This window comes from Triplophysa dalaica, chromosome 15, assembly GCF_015846415.1.
Source record: "Triplophysa dalaica isolate WHDGS20190420 chromosome 15, ASM1584641v1, whole genome shotgun sequence".
NCBI classification, from domain to species: domain Eukaryota; kingdom Metazoa; phylum Chordata; class Actinopteri; order Cypriniformes; family Nemacheilidae; genus Triplophysa; species Triplophysa dalaica.
Genome location: NC_079556.1, coordinates 1,383,272 through 1,410,801, shown reverse-complemented (window position 1 = coordinate 1,410,801; position 27,530 = coordinate 1,383,272). Strand labels below are relative to the sequence as shown.

Genomic DNA, 27,530 nt, shown 5'->3' with positions numbered 1-27,530 from the left:
TCTCTCTCTCTCTCTCTCTCTCTCTCTCTCTCTCTCTTTCTCTCTCTAATTCCGTCCTCCCATTCGATCTCTCTCTCTCTCTTTCTTTGCCAGGGCCCCTGTCCTTCAGTTCTGTTAAATCACTTGGATCCCTTCCATAATAGCAGCTACCTTTCAGATACCCTTTACCCAGCGTGGCCTCACTTCTAGCAGGAGGGGTAGAGAGTGTCACTGTCATATAAAAGTAAGTAATTTACACCCGTGAAATTGCTTTATGGAAAAGTCCTTGCAGTCCACTGGGGTATTATTGTAAAGACAAGCCTTTTATGAATGAGAGAGCAGACATGCAGATCTGCGGCAACCGGGCAAAGTCTGGCAGGGGAAGTGAATGGGAGGCATTTATGTTGTGTTATGCGGATTTAAATGTGACGCATCACCAACAGGGAAAATAAATGCGTTGGCCATTTAAAGAAATTGTATGAGGTGCTATTAGCCATATGTACTGTAGAGAGATGCATGGTTTCTTCAGCTACAATATAAAAAAATCCACTTATGAACTGGTTGGCGGTTCCCATCCGTCCGGAAGCACATCCTGTTTCCCTCAAACGCAACAACACATAAAACCAAAAGAAGATTTCAAACGGAATCAAAACTACGTATAGATGGGAAATAAAAAAGGAAACCAATCAATAAAAAAATGAAACAGGAAGAACTTCGGGACCAGAAAATGTTTGGTGACCAGTACGGATGATGTAAACAACGCTGGTTTAAGGCTGGTCCAGACGAACTTCCTGTTTCACTACAACATTGTTAAACAAGACGATTTGAGAAGTTAAACAAATATCTTTAAAGGTCAATTATATATGTGAGATTTATTAAATAAAATAATAGACTTCATAAAAAAAGTGCTGAAATGTCTATAGATGCTTTCATCGGATCCACACGTTAGCCGGATGTTAACTTGTGCTCTGTGCTTGGATATAATATAACAGTTTATTTTATCTTTATATTAATTTACATTAATATTTTATTGTAAATTAATTTGATCAAATTTAATTAAAACTACTCAACAGTTATAGATTCTTTACAGAGGCGTACTGGAAGTTACGTTTGGGACACATAACGTTTGTTTACGTTGTTGCCGCTGAAACCGTCTCAACTGTCCTGTCTCATTAAAAACATAAAAAACAACAACAAATCCAAATAAATCACTGCTGACGTAAATACAGCGTATCCATGGAAACTGCCTAAAAGAAAGATCCAGTTTGTATTTGCTCTGAATGCGTTCTGGAAGGGGCATTGTCGACGCTACACGACGCGACGGGTGTAGAGCAGGTGTATTTTTCTGCAGCTGTGGAGTCTATCTTCAAGCCCAGTAAAGAGTGAAGGGAGTTTTTCATTAAAGTCAGTTTGAACTAGTCTTCAGAGACCGGCTCTTGTACTCTGCCTTCAGGCACAGAGCTTCATTCTCCTGGGGTTTCAGCACACTTCTGTGAGCCATCGTTTTCCACCTCGCGCTCTCTCTCTCTCTCTCACTCTCTGCTCGTAAAAACACACACACACACACACACACACACACACACACACACACATACCCTCAGAGCATTTATGCAGTGAGTATTATACTCAGTCCTGCCTTTTATTAATTTAAGCGTGTCGGTCCTGTTCTGTAGCTGACACAGGTGAGGTCAGACCTGTCAAGATGTATTTCTGCTTGTATAAAGCACCTGCTCTCGGATTCTTCATGAGCGCCATCTATCTATCTGTCCGTCCATCTGTCTGTCTGTCTGTCTGTCTATCTATTTCCATCCATCCATTTCCATCTTTCTATCTATTTTCATCCATCCATCTATTGATCCATCTATTTCCATCCATCCATCCATTTCCATCCATCCATTTCCATCTTTCTATCTCTTTCCATCCATCTTTTCATCCATCTTTCCATCCATCTTTCCATCCATCCATCCATCCATCCATCCATCCATCCATCCATCCATCCATCTATCTATCTATCTATCTATCTATCTATCTATCTATTTCCATCCATCCATCCATCCATCCATCCATCCATCCATTGATGCATCTATTTCCTTCCATCTATCCATTCCATATCCATCCATCCATCCATCCATCCATCCATCCATCCATCCATCCATCCATCCATCCATCCATCCATCCATCCATCCATCCATCCATCCATCCATCCATCCATCTATCTATCTATCTATCTATCTATCTATCTATCTATCTATCTATTTCCATCCATCCATCCATCCATCCATTGATGCATCTATTTCCATCCATCTATCTATTTCCATCTATCCATTCCATCCATCCATCCATCCATCCATCCATCCATCCATCCATCCATCCATCCATCCATCCATCTATCTATCTATCTATCTATCTATCTATCTATCTATCTATCTATCTATCTATCTATCTATCTATCTATCTATCTATTTCCATCCATCCATCCATCCATCCATCCATCCATCCATCCATCCATCCATTGATGCATCTATTTCCATCCATCTATCTATTTCCATCCATCCATCCATCCATCCATCCATCCATCCATCCATCCATCTATCTATCTATCTATCTATCTATCTATCTATCTATCTATCTATCTATCTATCTATCTATCTATCTATCTATCTATCTATCTATCTATTTCCATCCATCCATCCATTGATGCATCTATTTCCATCCATCTATCTATTTCCATCTATCCATTCCATCCATCCATCCATCCATCCATCCATCCATCCATCCATCCATCCATCCATCCATCTATCTATCTATCTATCTATCTATCTATCTATCTATCTATCTATCTATCTATCTATCTATCTATCTATCTATCTATTTCCATCCATCCATCCATTGATGCATCCATTTCCATCCATCTATCTATTTCCATCTATCCATTCCATCCATCCATCCATTTTCATCTTTCAATCTTTCCTTCTTTCCATCTTTCCATCGTTCCATCTATCCATCCATCCATCCATCCATCCATCTATCCATCCATCCATTTCCATCTTTCTATCTATTTCCATCCATCCATCCATCCATCTATCTGGTTTCTCTCTCCACGGCATTAATCGACATCTCGGCTCTTCTCTCTTCTGCCTCCGCTGGGTTTCAAATCAAGGTCTAATGGACCCAATCTGGTGGCTTTTTAAGGCACGGGGACAGTGCAATACAGTGGTAATTGCGCTCTAATTCAGTTGAACTCCCAATATCTAATCAGACAGCTCCAAATTCCCTCGCCAGCCCCAAGGACACCCGCCCTCCTCGGCAAAAACATAATAAAACGCCGGATTTATCCCCTGCCTCTTCTTCTTGCGCCTCGACCCTCGCTACTTAAATAATGGCAACCTGCCTGCCGCAGAGCCGCGCACATATTTACTGTATAAAACGCTACACCGCTCTCAATAACGCTTTGAATTTCTGCCATCATGGCAGAGGGGTGGGGGGGGCCAGAGGTGGGCTGCCAAAACACACTTAACAGATGATTTAGGATATTCAAAAAGCGCGAACGCTCCTCCAGACGGTCAGCGGCCCTCCTGCCGAGCGGGATGAAAGCAGAGCGCACGAAAGGTTGAGGAACCTTCAAAGCACTCTCCAACGGATCGGCCTAGATGAATACTACATGACATAAAAACGCCCTCGAAATGTAGTGCCTGCACATCGAGAGGATTGACTTAAAGAAGCCATTCATAATTCATCCAAAAATTACAATTTTGTGGTCATTTACCCACGTCGTTTCAAAACGGCCCTTGACTTTCGATTCTCTGTGGAACACAAAAGTGGATTTTTAAAGATAACGGTGCTAAAATAAAAATGAATAAGGACCGGGGCCGTCTGGCTCTTAAAAGCACCATAGAAGTGTCACGAAAGCGGTCAACACGATATGCGCAAATAATATTCCTCTCCACCAAGATCTCAACCACTGCATCCGGATCATTTATAGTTAGAGAGCTGATGTCATGTACTTGATCTGACAGATTCGTAGAGGAATTACACTGATGTATTTTAAAATAAAAGATAGTGAAACAAAATGTAGGGATGTAATGATTCACTGTGAGCCGGTTGAAAATCCATCATAATATGTGACGATGCAAGTCGGTTGAGATGTAAAATGAATCGCAATACACGTTTTGAACAGCAGGAGCTTGGAAACGTGGATATGGTGATATTTCTTAAGTCTAAAATATCCAAAAAAAGCACAGACAAAGTGTTTGTTTGTGTATATTAAAGAGACTTTTGGATTATTCATTTTTTGTTTGATTTGGAATTAGGTTTAAATTGCAGTTTAGTTTTATTGTTTGACATGAAAGAGATTTCTATTTTTACAAAGAAATGTGCAGCATTTGCGAAATAATTAAAGGGCAGTTGTTTCTAATTTGTCTCAACTCATTTAGTAAAAGAAACCATGAATGAATCGTATCGTGAAATCAGTATCGTGAATTTCATTGTGAGTTAAGTGAACCGTTACATTCCTAATAAAATGAAAAAAGGACTTGGACATCACCACTTTTCTGAGAAACTTTCCCAAGAATAATGAATTATATTTCAGCCCACCAAAATGATCATGTCATCACTGTCCTTTCCAAACCTTGGTTGTCCAAATTCGCTGTTTTTCAGGAAATGTAGAAAACGCTGATTAAATGATTAAATACTGTGTTGTCAAAGTTGACAAGCACTTTTTAAAGACTTTTTACGAAGATATTTGCAAAAACCAGTGAGAAACATAAAGGGTATCTAGCAATAATGATTTATGGAGATATTAAATATGGAGAAACAAGATTTCAGAAGGAAAGCAGCCATGTGACAGAAAATAAAAAGTCATCTATACCAATTTTAACGAAACAGTCACAGTCTTCATTTACAGCACTTTCATTAAATAGAAAAGAGTTTTGTGTTCCTCTGAAAGCTAATTCAAGGTTTAAGTTCAATTTTTCAAACGTGAGGGTGAATAAATGACAGCTTTCTCATTTCTGACCAAAAAGCTAAATGTGTTTCTCCGTCAAACAGAGATTTTCATTTGTGTTCAGTTCCTTGTGAGACTTCAGGGTTTGTTTTGAATACTGTCTGGCAAAAGGAAGCGTTCTTCGTCATGGTCTGTTATGAGACGAAGCGCTAGCATGGATAATCTCGCCTGTCACAGCGCTGTCCCATTACACCGAAAGGCTGCTGGGAACATATTACACTAGCTTTGGCACGTAACGCACCACGCTCTTACGGTGTCATTGACCGGTGATCAATGAGTCTTACAAAAGCATGTAAGGACACTGAATCTTGCTCTTTAACAACCGTCCTGTAGTTTTTGGCACTGCTGGGTGGCTGCACAGATTGATTGGATAGATTCGGGAGCAGATGTACTCACGGTCTAAATGGCTTTGCCGGATGCCTTCCACGTCCTCTGCGTGAATGAAGTGATAACATCTCTTCCCGACGATGTCGACAGGTGTCAGGTCCATGTAGTCGCTGATTCTGGAAAGGATTCGGTTAATGTGAAATCAGATTCGGCCGCGTTTGCTCTCTTAATGTTCAATCTAGTTGTTTCCAAATCACTTTTATTTTCAAACTCTCTCCTCCGATCACCTGACAAACACATTTTTTACCCTCCCAAAAATAAATGTAAATCTCACAAATACGTTTCACATGGAAATCACAAGAAGCCAACTGGGTCTGTGTACTGTTCTGATCCAATGAATCCATCGTCAACATGCCAGCTAACAGGGAACGTTCTCAGAGTAACTTTTTAGAAACGTTCTTTTAAAGTTCTAGCAGAAACGTTATTAACATTATATCAACATTATGCATTACTAGACGTTACTGGTATATAAACATTATTCTTATATTGTAAGTGGAATGTTTAAATCATTCAGAAATAACGTGTTTTTGTTTGTGCGCTTTCGTCACATTCTACAAATGGGTTGACATCTCCAGCCAATCACAGTGTGAGATAAAACAGAATGAAGACCTGACCGGTTTCTTCAGCTAATCTTACTGATACAAACGCTCTGCTTTCTTAGCGGAAACAGGCATTCTGTAAGCTAACCGCAACAGACTTTATTCATTAAAAACGTTCCCATCTGCGATGGCAAGCTGTCAGCCAGCATTCATCATAGATGTAATATTTACTGACCTACTGCAGCTTTACCAACTGCTTGTTGAATCCAAAAAGCAATTATCGCAGAATTATTGAACGTTTGATAAAAACAGGTGGTTCGAACCGTACAAAATGCCATTCAACCGGGTAAATACTATTAAGGTGCATTCTGAGACAATTTTTGACTCCGGCCTCCGTTAAGTCCTTCTCTACACGGATCAGAGAACAGAAGCTATAAGAAAATGCCCAACCGATCTCTATCCACCTCCATTTAAAAGCAGGCTTTGGCTGCGATGATAACTCCACTACAGACTTGGCTCCATTCCATTCTCTCATAAATATGTTAAGTGCACCGGAGTGCTAAAAATTTGAGCAGACGTTGGGATGACTTCAATCCCGGAGATATAAATAAAACTAATAAAACTAATATAATATTTCCTTTCAGGCCCGGCCAAATTAAGATGTTCTCATTTTATGGGGCACCGGCGGATCCGCAGATGTTTTGTAGGTACAAAACCGCCATTTTCCTTGGGCGGCTTTTCAAACGAGCGATAGATGTTAAAGAAAAGGGATCGTGATTGAGGAGAGCTCTTCGCTAACAGTTTCATAATGAACTCCACGCAAACAAAACCGAGGTGATGTTTCACCTATGGATGCTTCTAAAACAATGCAATATTTTCAATTTATTTCAATTAGGAAATTGACAGATTTTTTTAGATTCATTTGCAATACTTTACTTTTCATTTGGGGCAGATATATCAACTATAAACAATAACGTTGACTTAAAATAATTCCGAACATCAAGTAAAGGGTAAATTACCTGTTTTCACAGTAGATGATATTGAGATCCATGTTGACCCGCGTAACAAACATCTGACAGTCGATCCGAACCTCGTTGATGGTGGGCGGAGGGAGCGCGTGTGCGACCACAACCATGCCCATGATCTGATTGGGTACCGAACGACTGTGCGTTAATGCCATTCTTATCCTCAAGCTGCCCGTGATGTGAATCACCTTGAAAAGAGAAATAGAATCGACTCAATGTCTTCTATTTTACCAATGTCTAAGAAAATAAAAGTGATAGAAAAACAAAACATTGTTAACTGCAAAAACAGCAGACAGATGTCAATGGTAAAACTTTATATTCGAAAGAACAGAAAACGACATCAGATATAGTATCTACTTGCACCCAGAACAGATCGATATCCCAACCAAGACTCTTTGGTTTTCTACTAGTTGAATATGTTTATAAAAATATTAAGAAACACAAAAAGAACTGTGGCGTGGCAACTAATTACTTTTTCCGGCTTTAAAGTTCGTCATGCTTTAAAGTCTTTGTAGCCCATTGTGCCCAGAGGACGCATTGACTAGATCGGCAACCATGTTCTTTTTCAGAGCCATCCATTTTAATCACCCAGGGAGACCTGGAGGGGATTGTTTTTGTAGTGTTTTAAACTTCTGACACGATCCTTTCATTGGTTCACCTCAGAGATTGGCGAGATGCTATTAGCATCATTCATATAGACAGTCTCGGCCCCTGAAGTCACAGAGTGCCCGCCGGGGGTCTTTGATGCTTTGTGCGCTTGCACTGAGGGACAAGCAACCCCAAACGCAGGGACTAACCGACTGCCTCCATCACTAAACACAGCGACTCTGAGCTGCAGGTCTGGAGTTGAGAGATTTTGTTTTAACTTTCACACATTTCAAAGGATTTCTCAAATCAGGGCGCAGTTATAGATTACGCTAAACTTCAATGACGTCTGTCACATCCGATAGCAGCTGGAAATCCCTGTTTGCCATGCACACTTTTACTTTGGTGGAAAAGTATACTTTGTCAAATGAAATATAGATCTCGTCAGACGCCGAGTGTGCTGCCCACACACTCTAAATACTATGATACGATGATACTTTTATTTCAAACCATTGCTTTCGCTTAAAATAAAAATGCTTCATTAGATGTGCGTCAATATTAGGATGCTACCTAAAAAGTAAGCAGACTTATTGCTTATGAAACAGACCTCATATGTATTTAAACGGATATGCATTTTTATTAAATAATCTTTGTAGCATGAACACTGAACGAGAACTGTGAGCTTCTGGTGCTAGATGAGAGCCTTATCTCAGCATCAGACAAGAGAACCGGCCGTCACAAAGACGACCAGTGCAGCTGTTCCCAAGTTTCAATGAGACATCACAGCGCGCCACGGTCAGAAGGTGATGTCCAATTACGACCCGATATCAAACCCGTGCACTGGCAAACGCGTGCCACGCCAGACAAATCACGCATGCCACCTCCACCATCCACACTCCCAGCTTTCCCATTCAATAAAATAAACAGTGAGCTGTATTAAAAACACACCAAATGGAAATGATGCTCTCGTAAGCCCAAAGCGAAGGGCATCAAAAAGTTAGTCTGAAAATACAACTTTTGAAGTAATTGCCACAAAGAGAGACTCGCCGGTGAATTGCTGCAGGAACGCTCTTGGCAAGAACATCATACGCAGTGGCAAAACATTAAATATGCTCAGGCTTCTAAATGCAAGCTGACATGGCGAGGGTTCACGGCGGCCGCGGCGAGAGCCAGCCGCATAGCGTATCTCAATTTAATACGGGCCAACATAACAAAAGGATCAATTTTTATAATTCATGGTTCAGCACACAATGCATCCCCTCCCTCCCGCCCGTCACCGCATCGGTGAATATAGAATAGGTATATATAAGAAATAAGATTCATCTGTTTCGAGGGATTCTCTGGAGTGCTTTTGAAATGCGATACGGCACGAGTAATGATAGAGTGCTTTTACATGAGTGCTTTAACTGAGCCGAGACGCTCGGGCGAAAAAAAAAAGAAAAGACGGGTCTAAGCTGGAGAAGAATTCACTTTGATATGACCTCCAAAGTGAAGAGGAGATATAAACAGCCATGATGCGTGGCGCGCTTCGTTTCTCGCACCTGATGCCGCATGCAAAATTCATACTTGTGTATTATGTAACAACACAAATATTGACTTAATTTGGAGTAAATGCAATAAGAAGTGTCCTTGTCTGGCCGGTAATGTATGCGAATGTGCATGTGTGAATATTTATGCTATGGGTTAGTGTGCTCCCCGACTTCACGCTTATTTGCATCAAATCTACGTCCAGATGGATACCAAAGGAGGAGGGGGGTTTGGGTATCAGTCTCTTGCTCAAAGACAAAACCACAACAAATGATCTACTTTCCAATAAACAATGTGATTTACAATAAATGTCAAAATGGATATTTTAGGTTGGGGCGAGACATCAGTGGCATTCGCCGTGTTTACATGAAGGTGAATCTCAACGCTGTCCAAGAGTACACATTTGGAAGACTACAATAATATAAGCAGACTAAATGAAACTTTAATATCATGTTGGTTAACTTAAAGTGATAGTTCATCCAAAAATGAACTTTTATGATTTTCTTTCTTCCCTAGAACACAAAAGAAGATATTTTGAAGAAAGCTGGTAACCGAACGACACTGGACCTCATTCACTTCTATTGTGTAGACACAAAACCAATGCAAGTAAATGGGGTCCAGTTACCGTCATTTTTCATAATATCTTCTTTTGTGTTCCGCGGCAGAAAGATAATTAAGCTCGAAATGACAAGAGGGGGAGTAAAGGAATTTTTATTTTCGGGTGAACTATCCCTTTAATAAAACATACAGGTACATCAAAAACAACTATGAACATTAAATCCATTACATACAATGCAAATATAGATATATGTATAGATCATTTTGTCTAACGCAATATGAATTTTCGCAATATTCAGCTAAATTAACTTAAAAGAAAATGATCAGTTATCACAGAAAACATACGTGTTGTCGCTTTACATAAAAACTAGCAAATGTGTAAACTATAAATGCAGTTATCACCGGGTCTCACCTTGTATCCAGAAGACTTAATATGGATGCCTCTCTTGGTTAGCGTGGACTTCATTCGGATGAAGAAGGAACGTTCCAGAGTGTTATCTGGAGACAGAAGACTGGGACTGCTGGACTCCACTGCAAGAACAAACACACAAACAACATTTTTATCAGTCTACATCACCAAACAAATACACAACTCACAGGAAGACCCCGCAGAGGAGAAGATAACAAACTGCCGTAGTGCAATAACTTCTCATTGAGTTTCTATCTTCAGTAGGTAGACAGTTAATGAAACAGCACAACCTGATAAGAGTGAAGATGCTAATGAAACTCTGACAATATTTTAATTGTATTTACTAATAGCATCAAACCAAGCTTCGGCTAAACACGGTAATTGCTTTAAACTCTACGTGGGAAATATATCTCACCGGGCTGTAGTTGGACATATTTGCCTCAGTAATGAGTAAATTAAGAAACGAGAAAACGAAGAACAAATTAAGTAAATGAAGAAAAAAATATGACAAATTTTTGCTAACAGATCTCTACAGCTTTTATTTGCCGGCATTATTATAGATTTCCTCATAGTTTCATTTCATCACACCTTAATGTTTAATAAACAGTAATCTAAAGATTTCAGAACATGTGCTCTTTACAGTAAGGTTGTATTCACTTCCATCATTTAATGCATTAGCCAACAAAGAAAAGTGTATCTTAAAGGGGTCATAAGGCGCAATTACGTGTTTTTCTGTGTCTTTGGTGTGTTGCCCATGCATGTATAAGACACGTAAAATTGCACAAATTAAAGTGTGGGAACAAAAGATGCATTCTGTCTAAAAGCGAATGCTCACCCAGACCTGCTTGAAACGCCTCCTGTTCTACGTCAGTTGGTGGTCTGATTTGACTAAGACCGCCAAAATGCATTCACAAGTAAGGTGGTGTACCTGTCAGTACAATTGAAGAGGAACCTGATGTTCCAAATATGGGAAGAAGTGTTACATTTCAGTCACACGCTTGCATTATTTGACCAATCACTACGCACTGGTTAACTGGCCAATCGTAGCACACCTCGCTTTGTTAAAACTTTGCACGTTTCAGAGAGGCGGGGCAAAGAGAGGTTTATACACATCGCATTACATCTAAAACAAACCATAATATTCATTTTACCCATGTCATATGACCCTTTTAAAGCCTTCACAACTAGCAAGCACTCACAAGAAAATATAAAAATCCAGTTATAATATATAATTTTAAAGAGTGCAAATTTGCCATAACACGTTTGATTAGAGCTAAATGAATGCCACATTCATCTTGACATTCAACACGTTACAAACAAGCATCTGACAAGGTGTACTGTAGTCAACTTTACCCTTGAATCAAGAGCGAGCCACAAACAGACGTATCGAATGAAAATCAGATGCAAACAGAGATCATCCGGCTCATCGAACTACAGTCAAATGTGGGCAGTTCAAAAAATGACTTTAAGGTGCAAAAAACGAAATATAAACACAATGCCAATATACTTACAATTACATTTAAAGGGATAGTTCATTAAAAAATGGAAATTCTGTCATCATTTGCTAACCCTCAAGTTGTTCCAAACCTGAATAAATTTCTTTGTTCTGATAAAAAAGACAAAAGGAGGATCTTGCGTGAGTTCCAACCACATTTAACACGATTTCAAGTTGTCAATCAATTCTATCCAAGAGCAAGAAGCTCACTTCTTGAAATCCGTTTGCTATGTCTAAAAAAAGGAATCGGCAATTCCAGTGTTATGAACGTGACATAAAAATGCTCAGAGAATGAATGTTACTATTATATCGAACCATCTGTTTATATTTTACTGAACCTTTTTGATAGTCTTAACATAAAAAATGTCAGTCTACGAAAAAAAAATTATATTTAAAAAAAGGGAAATAAACATTCAAAATGTGACAAAAAAAAGTTTTTTGGGAGACGATAAACTTTGTAGGACTTCTGTGAAATAAAAAGCATAATCCTGAAGCAATAATCCCCAATGAATGGAGAAGGGGTTCCTCTTTATAGAACATCAAATAATGACTATGTTCATTTTCATGTGCCCATTTATGAAGAATATGAAGCGTTATGGATGTGACAATCCTGAAAATGGCTCATACCTGACTATATAAATCATGCAGTAAAAATTAGAGAAATGCTTTAGAAATCTGAAGAGAGATCTCACATGAGTATTTCAAACACCAATATTTTAAATCTGTGCTGTTACCATAGTAAAAACCGCTGGGAAAAACGTAATGTTTTTCGTGGTATGGTTGAAATTTTCACGGAATTGCCCGACTACAGACCGTGGGCACTGAGCACATTATTTTGCAATGTGTGAATAAACTAATGACACACTAATGTGTGATTGCTAACATCTCGGCCTTTAATCCTTTTTTTGGAGACATAGCAAACGAATTTCAAGAAGTGAGCATTTTGTTCTGATGAACACAGATAAAGATATTTGGTAGAATGTTAGTCATTTTTAGTTCCGGGACATCATTGACTATCATAGTAGGAAATATTAAAAGGGTAGTCAAAGGTCACCCAGAACTGATTACTTTCCTAAATTCTTTAAAACATCTTATTTTGTGTTCAAGAGAACAAAAAATGTGCAATGTTGTTTCTATTATGGTAGTGAATGACGAACTGAAAATCGCTTACATTCTTCCAAATATCTTTCTCTGTGTTCAACAGAACAAATAAATGTATACAGTTTAAGAACAACTCGAGGGCGAGTAAATGGTGACAGAATTGAGATTTTTGGGCGAGCTATCCCTTCAACAACAGGTTTTGTTAGAATTGGCCATTTCTGCTTTCCATTTATGCATGTGTATTTATACAGACTAAAGATTAAAATGGTTTCTAAAAAGACGTAATTACAATTTTTTAAATTTAACTTCACTTTTCAAAAAAAATAGCAAAATCAGTGATAAAGGGATTGGAAGAGTTATTTCAATGAAAAAAGTTGAAATCATTCAGTTTTAATAAAAACCCAAAGGACATAAAAGTGCCAGTAGTTAAGGAAACGCACGCACATGCACACTCGCGTGTTACGACCGCTGTATGTTTCTCTATCTTCTCCCTCTCTCTCTCTCTCTCTCTCTCTCTTTCTCGCCTCTTCTTCTCCTTCCCTCTTTCTTTCCGAGAACATGAATTAAATGTCATTTAAAATCTAACTAGTTCTTTATCACTTCGGGGAAAAGGCAGAGCCATGTTATATTTAGTCATTTCATTTCTCCTGATTAAATATGAATTACTATGAAATTTTTCTCATCATCTAACACACAAGAATATGCCAACAGCTTTTTAATACACTATATAAGCACAAACTTCAGCTCTAAGAGTTTAATTTGCCTCTCTAATCCAATCACATCAACCTTATTTCTCTTATCAGAGATTCCCATTTTGAATTAAATGAGCTCATTAGTTTTAATCAAAGGCAAAGAGATCAAAACTTGCACTTAAATGCTTTAGATCAGAGCTGTCAGTCAAGTGTTGAGTTCTATTTGGCTAAAACACAAGATCAGAGGCCGTTGGAACGTGCCGTTTTCATTAAGAATGAGACGGGCCAGACTTCAACACGTGCGCTCGGACAGAGAGGTCGCTTGCCGCGTGGCCTCCGCGACCTCTCTTTGCTGATGATGACGGGAATTTGAAGCATGACAGACATTTTTGTTCCTGCCAGAACGGTGCGCAGAATTCCAGAACATCCCTCTTGACTGTGTCCACGCACAGAGTGGGAATATAGCCAGCTCCGCTTAGCGGGAGATGAAGAAACTATTAAGGCAAGTAGAAAAAGATACCGAACTGAAAGTACAGTCAAGTGTAGAAATGTGCAAAGTTAGATCAAACTGTTATCGGTTTTACACTTGAAATGGTGATTTACGTCAGACGACAATCGATCATTTATCAACGGAAAAAAAACACAACCACAAACTCCAAGTGAACATGTATGTTTTTAACACATCTACATAATGGATCGTATTGAAAGCATTTCGTCCTTTCTTATGCTCATTTTTTTTTAGGTATAAAAATCTGATAAGCGGTGTAAAACATCTGCACGCAAAAGACAAATTTGAAAAAGTTATGTGTTTGCAACACAGCCGTGCTAAAATTCATTTTTACATCGTAAAACTAAATGCACCATGTACCATAATATTACCATGTGATTTTTTTAACATGGTTGGTTTTGTAGCCGTATTGTGGGCATCCATGAACCCATGAGATTAAGGGAATGTGTTCTGAGATTTTGTGTAATTTCGTATATTTGATTTACAGTCCCACAATAAACCAGACTCCAGTAAAACATCACGCACACTTTTAGTTTTGTTTTTGACACAACTCCATGTCACTTCCAATCCAGAAGAGACAACACAGACACTTTAAAACACAAGACGTCCGCTTTACAGAAGAGTTTGTTTTCGTAGCATTGAAAAATAACACATCATACACTATAAAAATCTCTTCCTCCAATAAAACCGGCAACACCTGAGATGACTTTTTAAAAGTAAAATATTATTTGTGTGCGACCGGGGTAAATTTACGACCTGGAAGGCTTTGGGATTAATTTTCTAGATGAAACCTTCGTGGATGAACGTGTCTGAGAATAAATGATGAGATTTTAAAAGTATTACATTCAATCCTGAGTGTTGACCATCAATAACCGCCTGGCACATCTGAGGTCCGTCCGGGTCCTCGTCTCACGCAGTCCTTGCGGTACACAGCCGACACGTTCACACTCAGAGCATGACTTATAGGCCTCAGGAAAACTTGAATACTCCGGCTAATACTCCTTAATTTACATTTGAAAAATATCAGTACCAATTCAGACATAAGGAGTTTAACGTAAGGATAAATCAAGATTAAACCTGTAGGCTGCTGGTCTCACAGGCACGCTGTGAGGAACACGGGTCTAACGGATCAGGGTTTTGCTCTGTACATTAGTAATGATGTATAATTCAAACAGCTTTGTGCTAATTGGTCCACGGCTGGCTCTGTATTGAGATGTAGGAGGTGATTTTTCAACGCCGCCCCTATGGGCGTCTACAAGAGTACAGGAGGAGTATGTTATCTATTCTATAGGTCACTTCCCAATTCAGCTCGTTTCTCTTTGTCACCGCATTGGCCATCAAGTTATGTATTGTGCGTCCGAAGCACATGTGAAAGTGCAGTGTGATCTGGTTACGAAGTAACTAATTTTGCGTTTCTGTAATGCATTCCATTATGGCAGGGCTCGCAATATATTATACACAAGCCTCTGTTAGAGACACTTAAAACCGTGATCAATATTTAATCCAGCAATAATGAAAAGGATTCGTTGGCAAGTAAAAGGCTCAGGCGTGGGTTTGAGATGTCACCGAGCTGAACTGCGAAACAAATGACACTCGCTGTAAAGTACACCCGGCAAATCTCTGTAGAATATGTTGATCATTGATCAGACGAATTAAGCGCGTGGCAAAACATCTTCAGACCACTCCGGACCAAACTGTAAATAAATGAAGAGCGACAACGATTATGCGCAAAGAAACACAAAAGAAAACTGTAAGATGTGAGAAGTTGTGCGGCTTGATCCATATTTTCACTAAAACAGGAAGAGGAAACGCAGAAGGAAGCATTCGGGCCCTCAAGATAAATGGCATGCAGTAAAACTTAACATTGTACTATTTGTCTTTGAAATAACCCAAGCCAGACTTCACTGAATAACGCCTTATTTCTTCTCTTTTAGGCCTGTGAATAAACTACAGATATAGTGTGAGTCTATACAGCATGTCTGCTATAAATGCTTTGTCTGCTCTTGCAGTGTCTTGTCTGTTTTTTGATTACTTTATGACGAATCAGATGCATGCTGGGATAGCAAAGCAATATATATTGACTGCAAGTCTTCGTTCAAGACTTCGTTCAAGAATGTTGGATGGCAATGTTGGATTTTGCATCTGAACTATATAACCAAACTATAAACCCAACATATCACCAAACCATAAAACCAATTTATTTATAACCAAACTCAAATCTGTGGCTGACAAACTAAATGAAAGAAAATATACACAACTAAGACAAATCATTATTTTATGGTCATTACACTACTTTCACAAAGGGGATTGTTTTTGCCAATCTTAAATTCGAAAGTCATTCCTAATTTAGAAGTAAATAAATCAATTAGGTGTAATTACTGAAAGTGACGCTAAAATATGCAAAAAATAAATAAACGTGCCCATTAAACTAGAACATTTGAAAAAAGCATAAAAACAAACTATAAACTGCAATACTATAATAAAAACCTCTTTAACATCTAAATTATTTCTCTTAGACATCTATGAGATGAAATGGGGAGCTAATGAAAACTAACGTCTCAAAGTGTTACCTGAGAAAAGAAACCAGACATTTCACAATTTCAACTTTGAGTTTAAGAGATCTCAACAACAGATTTGTCGATATTATTGGAGATGGTGAACTAAATATGAACTCAAACATATTTCATCAAATTTACCCAAATCCAGATTAATTGACCTTTACAATCAATATTCATTTAACACCTCCACTGAAATAAATACTAAAATAAACAACACAACTGAGAACTCCCATCAAATCTCCTGAACTATGAAAGATTTCCAATCGCGTGCTTTTTGATTCGAGAGTCACACAGAGAAACAAAGAAACTGCTGCAGAGGTGAAGAGCAGTCGTCTGGACCACGAGACGAAAGGTCACAGAGTAAAAGACAACCTGAACACTGAACAGTTGCTGCATTCCAGCAGACAGACATGGAATAAGTTTGGGAGAAGATGGTCGAGGTCACAAGGACATCGTCGGGAATTCACGAGATATCTCGAGAATACAGATGAACGGACAAACCTGAGCTAAAAGAGCAACAAACAGATTGTGGCAGAAGTGGCACCCGAGTCTCTCCAGACGATGAACGACGTCTAAGCAGAAGGAACGAAACCACCTGCCAGATGTCCCTCAACACCCATTAGCAGCTAAAAGACCGGCGGTCGGTGACCTTTGCTCTCTGTAGACCATCTCCATGACCTCTGCGCCCTACATTCTAAAAGAGTCTGGAGGGGACAGACAATCTGACAGGTACACTTTACCTGGACTCCTCGTCGTCCCTTCGGTCTGTGGAGACAGAGCCGAACCCAAATATATGAGGTCTTGCTTAGATGCTTTGGAGGATATATGGAGAGCTCCCTGACGCAAATACATCAAGTATAACATTACGCACTGCTGATAAAATCTGAATCATTTATAAACTTTCTGTTTATAATCTGAATTTTTGTTTGGGAACATCAGTGATGGATATGTTTTGTCATTGACAAAAAGAAGTAGTTCAGAGAATGTTTTCTGCGTCTGTATTTTTGTTTTGTTTTATAATTATTGTACTGAAAGTAGACGCGCGACTGCTGCGTGTGATTCAATGCTATAAAATTCACTTGTTCAATTATAAAACCAGGGCTTTGTCTGAGACGACAATTTAGAGGACATGTTTACCCGAAGATACAAAAGCTTTGTTTATGCTCGTAGTGTTCGCAGGCACTGAGACATCATCGCCTCAAATCTCAAATGTTATCGATTCCCGCAGATTGTTTGAAGTCATCCGAGAGTTGTGTTTCTTCTGCTATACATCAATAACAGATTCACCCACAAACAGCTTTAAAATTTAATGGATCTATCTTGAAAGAGCAAAAAGCTATTTGTTTAAAAATGCTGTCATAGGGACTTCGGAGAAAAGATGCAAATACACACACAAACAAACAAGCGCTTTAACAGCGACCTGCATGGTCCGTAAACATCTTGCGGGAGTTGTATCCTCGGCAGACCTTCAAGAATATACCTCTATAGCCAGCGTAGCGTAGATGTGTGTGTAATGTTCCTGTTTCCATAGCAACGCGGGTTTGACATTCACTATAATATGTGGCTAACATCCATTCACACAATGCAACAATATATCTCTGCTAAAGAACCGAAGCACTACAGCAAAACAACCTGAAATATCTACACCATCTGAATACATACGGCACAAAATAGATAGAAAGCAAGATATTATATTCTATAAAAATAAATATGATTTGTGATTTTATGTTTATGTTTAGTCTTTTACAGTTATTGACGAGAAGTGCTTCAAGAAATGCTTTCTGCTTATATGTTTTTATGTAATTCTTTGTTTTGCTTTTCTAGTTATTGTTTTAAAAGTGAAGCACTAGACCGCTGCATGTGATTCAATGATATAAAATTAATTTGTTCAATTATAACGTGATGACAGTTTAATGACTTAATAACGTGATGACTGGTAATATACATATATATATATATATATATATATATATATATATATACACAAATAAAGCAGTCTTTTCAATAAAAAGCATAATATATAAAAACCAATGTTCCAAACGGTCACCTTATTTCACACCGATTCACAATGTTAAAATTATAAAAATGATTTATAATTTGAGCTGTCTGGTACGATTTAGCAAAAAATGTCAGTTTGATTTCAACCAATGTCAACATAAGTAACTTGCAATTTTATATTTTAAACACAGATGGTGATAGAGAACCACAAGATATAAAAAATAAAATACGAAGCCAGTTTTGTTTAAATTGTAGTATTGCAAAACATACCCAAACAACTTTTCTGTAAAGGCCCGGCGTGTTAAGCATGTTGAGGATTAATTGCAGCCCTGATCAAGTTGTGCGTTTATCACTCAATTGCTTAACACGGCACCACAGTGTAAACCATAAACACGGGATATCAATTAACTGCTGTTAACACAGTTTTAATGATTCCTTCATCTGAAAAAGTCACGCAATAATCAAATTTGGGCTTGTAAATGAATTTCAAAGTGCTGTAATTGAAGCACTCTCATCCCCTCCAATGAATGTACACATGTAGGCGTTTGTTTCCGACGTGTCGACGAGAGCAAATCAGAAATGGATTCGGGGTCTTGTTTACCTGTGTTAATGGATTCGCCACGGCAAGCGAAAACTTTACAACTATTTTAGTGAATTTTAGAACATTTTTAAACAGACCATTTTATATTTCTCCCTGAGGTCCTCATATAATGCGAGTAATTATATATTTACGTTAAGTCTAAAATAATGATCATTTCTTTTTTCATGAGAACTTTCTACTCTCTTGCTTTTATCAATTCTTCCTTGAGAAATACACAGATTATCAACACCAAGACAAAGTTGGGTTTTACGGTTTGGTTTTTAACTACCTGACTCCTTTTAAAACCTGCCGTCTAATGATCATTTACGACTGGGATCTTTTTAGACAACAATTTAGACACTCATTTCGAACTTTGTGGTGAAAGTTTCATCTCCTCAAATTTACGGTATGTTTCCATACATCAAGCTTTTATCTGAAAAGATCATGGAAAAATACAATTTCTCATGATACGACCTCTTTAAATCATCAGTCTCCGGTTGCCATGTTCTGACATCAACACTGAATCACAAGCTGCCGAATATGTTGGAGGATAAGTGTTATTGTAAAGCAGTAAAGCTGGAGAGAAAAGTGCGTGCACAGAGAATATTGTGACTTTACGGTTTGATGTTATTATGACAGCCGGAGGCTGTGTGTGCAGACAGCATTATTGACACACAACAAACAGGCGTCTCTCTCTTTGCTTGTCACACACCATAAAACATCAACAGGATGGGTTAAAAAAAAGAAGATGTTTACGGTTATCATTTACAGGAAGAGATCTGGACATCACTGTTATTCTGTAAAAGCAATCGGATTTCAGAAACTATTGTTTGAAAAGTTGCCGCTTCAGAAGAACGCTTGGCCCTTTTCAAGGTGCATTATGGGATACGGAGATATGCATGGTTTTGTGATTGTCTATTCTGTGTTTATCCAAATGTTTGGATCTTTTTATTGCAGGACAGAAGAGGTGCTCAGATAACCATCTGCCCTCCGCAACAGCCTCACCCCTCGGGTCTCTGCGTGAAGATGCTGGTCTGCTGGACTCATCTTTTATTAATATGGTAATGAGAATGAACCGGTGACAAGGCAGAGGGTTTTTATCAGTCTTGGGGTCGGTTCGGCCCATGTGTTCTGGAAGAAAAGGGGTCCGGTCAACCACCCGGCAGTGCAGTCAACAAATAAGAAATTCACTTTTGTGTCTTTGAATTTGTTGTGGTACTTTGAGACTAAAAGCAATAATCTCTCTCTATATAGATGCTTATGAACACAGTGTAACTAAATATGCTTTTTAGGGTTTGCATTCTGGTTATTTATGGGTGTGACAACCTCATTATAAAACAAAATGCTGAAAATACAACAATAAAACAATACTGTACTGACATTGTTTTCAACAGAATAAAGAAAATAACATTAAATGGCAACTAAAATAAGTAGGTAAGTATATTGTCACTCCCAAAACTCATGTGTGTATGTGACCACCAGCTAAAACTTTTCCAAGACTCTGTCAGTGTTGCTCTACACCAATTTGACATCACAACATAAACTAGTCATGTGAATAATGTGAAAAAGAAATAAAGATACAGACAAATTCATGGACAGAGACTAAGTTAAGCTTAGGAAGTGTCGTCTGGAGTAAAGCGTTTTGTGGTGAGCAGGTGTTGTAGTAATAATACCTGTTACCTGAGATCATTTCAGACACAACTTATGAACTCTGAACCCGAGCGATTCGTCACATAAGATCAGCACCAGGAACCTCTTCGACCTTTAGCTTTGAAATCAGTTTGACTTGGAACAATAGCTAATTTCTTTAAAAATGAAAAAATTGTACTAAAGGAGAAAATAGCAATATTTAAATATAATTCTTATTATGAATCTTCTTACATCAATGCTTGCTTCATTTCTCATTTTTCTCATTTAGCTTTGTTTGTTTGATGGAAATAAACAAACTCAGACGAATGAGAAAACGCATCACATCCCCTCATTTTCAGTCCAGACTCGTGCAAAAAATGTGAATGAATTTAAAACCCTTTACTTGCTGGCCTAGGCAAACAAATCTCTAAACACAAAACGTCACACAGCTACACAAGACACAAAAACAACATAAAAACGCACTTTATAAATAAAAAGCCTCTAATTGCATTCTAATATTGCAAAAAGCCCTTCATGAAAGATGATGGCATGCCATTTCGCCCCTGCCTCACTTTTCCTTTAATCAAGGTGCAGGAAAGTGAGAAAGAGAGGAAAATGTGAGAAAAAGAAAGTGTGATTGAGCATGAAGAGAGAGAGAGACAGAGAGAAAGAGAGAGAAAGAGAGAGAGAGTTTGCAGCTGGCTGCTTTACGCCGTAACGTTCAAGCATGACTGACCTATTTCATCAGGTCTGTCAAAAGCTTGCGCTGATACATGTTGACAACATTTAATCTTAAAAATTGAAAGAAATGAATTAATATGCAAATTCCATCAGCTTTGTAATAAAAATGTCCTTGAAAAAAACAGGGAACACCACCCCAGAGGAACGGTGCGAATTATCCGGGCCCCGTTGTTACCCGAGTTAGTCAGAGGTACACAAGTCCACCAGGAAATCAGCGCGGATCTGACTTGGAAATAATTATGATGGAGAAACAAAAGCCCTAGCAGGTTGAATAAATGGAACGGCATGGGAAAAAGAGGCAGCCTGCTTTGTTATTCACTTTGAATTAATAGGATTACTTGGAGATCCATATACACCTAAAATCAACACCTCCTATCAACGTGCACAGAGCCGGAGAGCGAGGGGAGGGGGTTCCCGAATTACGCATTCAAGCAACAGTGGGACACTGTGGGGAAAACAGCGCCGTTTCCTCATTCTTCACAAGACCGAACAATTCTACAGGGACGAAATCTTACAAGACAAAGATTAGCCGTCCAAAAGGAGCAGGTGGCTGGCTGAAGTTCTCCCGTGGAATTAACTGAACTATGGGGCCTAATTATCTGCGGAGAAAGTGAACGGAGGAGAGAAACTTCTGTGTTTGAAGGACAAATGATTCATTAAAAAGAACAGCTCACCTCCGCTCTGATCTTTGGACAAAACAGCATGCGTACAATTCCCATTTGACTAAAACTCAAACCAGCACCTTCCAAACACTAGATGACCGATTGCACAGATGCAATAAAATCATTTTTTTCCGATCAACTTCACATGAAGTTGTGTATCAGCAGAGCTTTATTTGTATGTTCATTTGCACATATAATTTTTTCTTCTTTACAGTCCACACGCAGAATTGTTTATTTTCATTTTCTTGGTTCCAGAAGAGCTCAACGGAGTCAAATAATACGCAACTTCGTGTTTCATATCATGACTTTGGAGCTTTCTTTGTTCCTCATTCTGTCTCTTCATGTTATTTAGAGTAAATACATACAAGTCAAAATAAATTACTAATAAACAATAATATAAATGAATAAAATATAAATATTGATAGATTTATAAAAGACACAGTACAACTAAGTCATTTAGGATAAACAAAATATTTTAGCGACTTACAAATGAGGTAAACAATTGAAGCAATTGGAAAAATATAAGCACAACAAAAAGCATAAGTGCAATAAAACTGGTCACATATACCAAACACAGTGTTCAAATCTACGTTTTATTTTTTTGAAAGAGTAGAAAAGAGATGGGTCTTCCAGAGAAGGTAAGATGGCACCACAAGATGTTGTTTGTTTGCAGAACCTGGTTATATTTATTGTCCGGTGAACTAATATTTTGATTCAGAAATCAAAGAATAACAATTTTTTAAATAAGATTTTTTTTGAAAAACAAATTAAACGAATGCAAAAAAGTGGCTATTAATACTTCAAAAAATCTGTTATTTAGCAGACGCTTTTCTTTCTAAAGCAACGTACAAATGAGAGGGCATTTAATATGAGACTATCCCCAAAGTTTTACCCTAGATACACTAGAGACAATCTTTCCTCAAATTAAACTAAACGCTGGATCATCTCCTCCTCTTCAAGATTCCTCACACCTGCCTCCCTCTCTTTTCCTCCGTCATCTCTAACAGATCAGAATGGGCTGTAAAATCATGAAAAATGTGCAGTCCTTACGGGGCAGCGTTCCCGCACATACATGTCCGCCCCGACATTCATCACTCGCCAGGTATTGTCAGCTAAAGTTTAATTGCATAAACACTGTGTTACTGTCCTGTCATATTTCTTGTCGGATGGGATTCTCTCTGCGGACTCACTATCGCGCAAAACTATAATTGAATAGCGAGCGGATCACACCAGGGCCGAAGGGAGTGCCCCTTTATGAATAGAATTTGTTTTCTATCAGCAAGTCTGACAAATTGTGTCACGAGGAGGCGCAGGGCCGATAATTTCCCCCGTTTATTGGGCAAAGACCTGTTAGGCACTCGGTCCTTATCTGCTCGGCGTCGTAAGGCCCGAGTTAAACAAACGTGCGAATATAGGAAATTTGTCAAAAGAAGAAATGTATTTTTTTGTGGGAAAAGCTTAGAATAACAGTGTTATTTTGTTCATTCATGGAGACATGGATTCTGAGGTCAAGTGAATTGCAAAAAAACTAACGTTTTAAGAGAAACCCCTACGTGAAAGGCTTGTGTCTGGATCACGGCTGAAAATATAAATACAATATCTAGAAATACTCATGCATGAAGTAAACAAAGTGTTGGAGATGCGGTGCGGTGGTTGGTATACATGTTGGCTGTGAGAATTCTCTCTCTCTCCGTTTCTGACATCTTTTTCACTATGTAAAGATCAAATAAAAATGTGATCAGTGGTTTGACAAATTATGTGCTACTTCAATAACTGAGAACTCATGTCAGCCTGAGAAACAAATCTGACCGATCCCAAACAAAAGCGCCCATAAATACAGATACAATCCAGACAAACAAGCTCGACAAACAAACACAAAAAAACGTTCAAATCCGTGAAACACTAAAACAGATGTGCATGTCCGGGTTCAGCCGTCTCACATCGGTCTTTTCCTGTGTGAAAGCGCCAAGCAGCTTTACGGAAAGACTTTCCCACCACGCGGCTCGCCGCGTAACCGCTGCCTGGGAACGGAGGCGTAATGCTCGCGCCGACTCCTCACGCCTGATAAAAAGCCCTTTTTGACAACCTTATCAGCCAAATAAGCTTACATAAAACTGGCTTCTAATAGTCTGGAGACCGCCTGATCCAGCCTTTGTCTTTCAAAGCTCGGCAGTCTTCCTCCTCCAGTGATCTCGCGCTTTCCCCGTGACAGAATTCTCAATCTTTTAGGCCGGCTAAGCTGTCGTTAGTTTCTTTGTTCCTCTCGCAGGATTGTTTAGCGTGTTTCTGTACGGTTTGATACCGAGGGGCTCACGACGGCTGAAGTGCTATAGACATTTGAAAAGCCCAATAATGCCCTTTAATAACAGCGGAGATGAGAGACGTCAGAATGCGAGTTTCTGTTCTCGACGCTGTCAATGTGAACAGCGGAAAACCAGAACTCACGCATACGCCGAGGTAAGCAATGATGCCTCTTTCAACGCACACCAAAAAACATTTCTATTTTTTCTATAAAACCTATTGGTGACTTGTTTTCCAACTCTCATTACAATAAAATAAGCATGAAAGGCAATTTGGACTAACACTGTTGGGAATTATTTTGTTTACAAACAATTAATACGGCGTGATGCATCTTTCAGTGATCATGCAAACTAATCTAAACCACAAAAGCAAAGATTAAACGGCAAATAGCGTAATAACAAAGATAAAAGGTAACACAGTTCCTCTCTTTGTTGTTACAAAGCAAACACGTTTACTTGCATATTAAGTGAGTTTTCAGGTAAAACCCAACGCAAAACAATTGTTCCCCGTAAAGGACGAATAAAGATCAACGTGCTTCCTACGAGCCTTTTCCAAGCCGACCGAGATTGATGGGCACTTCTAAATCAAGTTATGTTCTAGCAAGGGCCTTAATTTAAGGCTAAACTTAGGGCCTGCGATAAATGAACGCATCAGATGATTAAAAACATTTGTCTTAGCGAGCAGCCCGGTCTCTTATTTATGGTGGCTAGTTCATCACGACGCCTGGCTCGGAGCTTCTGACAGTGAATCTATCTGATGAAGCGATAGGCACTTTCATAATTACTGAGTAACTTATGACTTTTTCCCTTGCGCACACAACATTAACAAGCATTACGGCTTTTACTTATAAAAGGTAAAGAGCTGTAAACAAGCGAATTACAAAAACCTGCTTGTGGGGTAAACTGTGTTTACAAAATGACCGGTTGACCCAAATATATCATTGAGTTAAAGGGACAGTACACCTAAAAATGAAAATTCTTTGATCATGTATTCACTCTCGGTTCATTCCAAATCTGTAGAACACAAAAGAAGATACTTTGAAGAATGTGTACGCCACCATCTACTTCTGGTGTGCGGACACAAAACCACTGAGACATTTCTCAAAATATCTTCTATTGTGTTACATACATACGGAGTCATATACAGGTTTTAAAATACGTGAGGGTGAAAAGATTATAATCACTTTTATTTCGGGGTGAACTGTCACTTTAATGAACACATTAGACTTAAAAACACTACAGTAGGTATATATTAGTCTATTTGTTTACTACTTGTTTAGAATAGTTGACCAATAAACATAAGAACTGTTTGCAAATGACATCATAAAAAATCACATGTGCATACAGTTAGTTGTATCTAATCGCTTTGTTTGATTCTGTCAAATATAAAAAACAACAGTCAAAAACAAACCGGACTGATCTCAACACACTTTCACACCGCTGCAACGCATAAAAAAGACTCAAATCTCAGAATCTGCGCCTCAGTCATGTCTCACGTAATAGACGCTACTGGGAAACAAATCTGCACGTTTTACTCACGGCAGCCACCTGCACCGCCGAAACCCTGTTATTGTTTACATCTGAGACCACCAGACGCAACACGGCCTGTGATTTGAGCTGATTGTGTCTATGATAACACGCCATAACATCACAGCAGACACTGATGTTTATTTTAATTAAACGCGTTCCTTTACCCACAGAAATGCAGATGGACAAAAGCGTGGGATTTGCATTCTTAATCAAAGCCAGGCGTGCGGCAGAATAAACACGGGCAAAAAACAAATTTGACGTGGAATCAACCCGGGGCCGCGCTGCAAATGCATCTACAGTATAGCAGAAACACTGAAATATAGAGTTCCTTTCTCTGTGAGTGGTACAGCGAGCCGTGTGTGCACTGGCAAACATCTGGTTCTGAATCCAACGCTGTTTGGATGGAAGCCAGGCGGGGTGTTCTGGCTGACTAACATTAAACGTGTCAGCGTTCGATCCAAATCTCTGAGCTCCTGCAGCTCTCTGAACATTTGTCAGCCCTAAACACATTAGTCAGGAGCAACTTGAGTTAAACAGTAACTCTGCTCTTAAAGGGACAGTTCATGCAAAAATGAAAAGTCTGTCATCATTCACTCACCCTCAGATTGTTCCAAACCTGCATAAATGTATTCGGTCTGCTGAAATCAAAGGTAGATAATTGGAAGAATGTCAGTAAACAGATCTCATCCCCCATTGACTCCCATAGTATATTTCCCCTACTATGGTAGGAAATGGGGAATGAGATCTGTTTGGTTACTGACATTCTTCCAATTATCTACCATTGATTTCAGCAGAACACACATTTTTGGAGGTTTGGAACAATCTGAGGGTGAGTGAATGATGACAACCATATTGTTTGGTAACTCACATGCTACACATTTTCATAGCAATTCGTACGCACCCTCAAGTTGCTCCAAACTTGTAAAAATGATGTCGCTCTCCCAAAAACAAAGAAAGATATCTGGAAGAATGTTCATAATCATACAGTTCTTGGGCACTTTTGACTAGTATGAAAAAATGGTTTGTCTCCCCACATTCTTCAAAATATCTCTTGTGTTCAACAGAACAAAGAAGTTTTTACAAGGGACGATGACATGATTTTGAGGTGAACTATCCCTTTAAGATAAAAGAGATCAATATTAAATGATTGATTGATTTGATACAAAAGTATCTACACACTTTCAAAACGTGAATGTAAAAAGCATTCATGTTTGTTTGTTATAAAATGCAATATGAACATATTTTAGTTTTTTTAACAAATTCAACAAACATGAAGAGGAGAGAAAGTTTCAAAGTTAGCTGTGAGTTCTGTTGCTGTAGACGGCTTTTAAAACTAAATCGACTGGTTTATAATGTTTTTAATAGGCAGCAATAATGTGTGTGCGCTGCACGAAAGGTTCATAGGTACAGTATGTAGTCATCCCTGTGTAAAGCATGTTTTGGGTCTAAACGCTCACATCTAACTGTCTCAATAATAATGTTTATACTGAAATGTTGCAGTGCTCAAACCTCTTGCCCAAAAAGACGAATGATATGCAAAAAATGCTGGGACATTTTAACCTATGGTTGGGTAGAATAAAGACAAACCCAACTGTAAATCTACCTAGTAAACTTCCATATTTGACCCAACCAGAAGTTTGAATAACCCAGCATTTTCGAATGCAAAGTTTAGAACGACATGTCAACTGAATGCTAACAAAAAGGATTGAACTGTGTAGATTTGGG

At 38.7% G+C, this 27,530-nt stretch overlaps 1 protein-coding gene across 4 annotated transcripts in view; it reads right to left on the bottom strand.

Annotated features, from left to right (window-relative positions):
• Positions 1-27,530, bottom strand: part of LOC130437302 (neuronal PAS domain-containing protein 3) — a 225,022-nt gene that overhangs the window by 8,503 nt on the left and 188,989 nt on the right. For all 4 annotated transcript variants that reach the window (XM_056768605.1, XM_056768608.1, XM_056768606.1 and 1 more), the window contains 3 exons: positions 10,015-10,133; positions 6,927-7,120; positions 5,378-5,484 (listed from right to left, as the gene is read on the bottom strand). In XM_056768605.1, coding sequence (XP_056624583.1) covers positions 5,378-5,484; positions 6,927-7,120; positions 10,015-10,133 — 420 coding nt within the window. The remainder of the gene's footprint in view (positions 1-5,377; positions 5,485-6,926; positions 7,121-10,014; positions 10,134-27,530) is intronic.